This window comes from Pygoscelis adeliae, unplaced genomic scaffold, assembly GCF_000699105.1.
Source record: "Pygoscelis adeliae isolate BGI_AS28 unplaced genomic scaffold, ASM69910v1 Scaffold184, whole genome shotgun sequence".
In the NCBI taxonomy this organism is placed as follows: Eukaryota; Metazoa; Chordata; class Aves; order Sphenisciformes; family Spheniscidae; genus Pygoscelis; species Pygoscelis adeliae.
This window is the reverse complement of record NW_008824541.1, coordinates 327,428-328,748: the sequence shown is the minus strand read 5'-3', so window position 1 is coordinate 328,748 and position 1,321 is coordinate 327,428. Positions and strand designations below refer to the sequence as shown.

Below are 1,321 nucleotides of genomic sequence, written 5' to 3'. Positions count from 1 at the left end.
CATTCTCATCCCTCTACCAGTGCCCTCCTCCGGCCCCAGCAATGTGTCGGCGCTGGCCACCACCTCCAGCAGCATGCTGGTCCGATGGAGTGACATCCCTGAGGCAGACTGCAACGGCCTCATCCTGGGCTACAAGGTGAGCACCTACCCCAGCCCTGGTGCTGTGGCTCTGCCTGCCTGCAGCCCTGCCCGTGCCCTGCCAGCCTCACCCGCAGACCTGGGAAGCACAGCTTTCCCTGGGGGGAATCACCCTGCTGACTACCAGGTCCCCAGTTGTGCCACCTCCAAGAGATGGTGCCATCTGTGCCAGCCCTGGCCACGCTGCTCCATCCTGGGAAGGTCCAGGGGGGTCCCAGGAGCTGTGGCCCTGGCCGGCCATGTCCCACGGGGTCTGCTGCAGGTGATGTACAAGGAGAAGGACTCGGACGCGCATGCCCAGTTCTGGCTGGCAGAGGGCAATGCCTCCCGCAGCGCCCAGCTGAGCGGGCTGGGCAAGTACACGCTGTACGAGATCCGCGTGCTGGCCTTCACCAGGATCGGCGATGGCGTGCCCAGCCAGCCCCCCATCCTCGAGCGGACGCTGGATGATGGTGGGTAACAGCACCTGGATGGGCAGAGAGACCCGAATGGGCTGGGGGGGTCCCCTGGGTGCCTAAGGCCTCCCCATCCCATCTGATCCCATCCTTGTTCCCTGGGGCGATCCCTCTCCCCCCATGACTAGGACACCCAGGGCTCTCGTTCTCGGTGCACGAGGTCTAGCCCTGCTTGCACAGGGTCTGGTACTTTGCATACACTTGTGCACACCCCGGTGAACCCCATCGCTCCCCCCTCCAGTGCCTGGGCCCCCCGTGGGGATCCTCTTCCCCGAAGTGAGGACCACCTCAGTGCGGCTTGTCTGGCAGCCACCTGCGGCACCCAACGGCATCATCCTAGGTAGGTGGGGAGCCATCCCGGTTGTGCCACACCGGGATGCTCTGCAGAGGGGTGCAGAGGTCCCATGGGAGCGGGGATCAGCATGGGGAGGCAGAGACCAACTCCGAGATCCCCTGGGCATCTCAGAGCCCGTCGCCCCCAGGGCTGGGGTTTCCCCACTCAGCAGGCTGTGTGTGAACTCCCCTGTGCAGGGAGCCAAAAACCCCTCATTGCTGGCCCTGTGCGTGGGCAGGGGTGGAGGAGGGAGGCGTGCACAGGGGGACCAGGATGGTGTCCCCTCCGCCAGGCCCACCGTGCTGCTCCCTTCCCCGCAGCGTACCAGGTCACCCACCGCCTCAACACCACCACGGCCAACGCAGCCGCTGTGGAGGGGCTGGAGCCCAGCGCC

At 66.2% G+C, this 1,321-nt stretch overlaps 1 protein-coding gene across 1 annotated transcript in view; it reads left to right on the top strand.

Moving 5' to 3' along the window:
* LOC103914934 (protein sidekick-2-like) overlaps positions 1 to 1,321 on the top strand; it is a gene marked incomplete at its 5' end in the record, with an annotated part of 38,233 nt that overhangs the window by 18,976 nt on the left and 17,936 nt on the right. Inside the window, 4 exon segments of the mRNA XM_009321665.1 lie at positions 21 to 136; positions 401 to 590; positions 835 to 933; positions 1,248 to 1,318. Of these exon segments, the coding sequence (XP_009319940.1) occupies positions 21 to 136; positions 401 to 590; positions 835 to 933; positions 1,248 to 1,318 (476 nt within the window).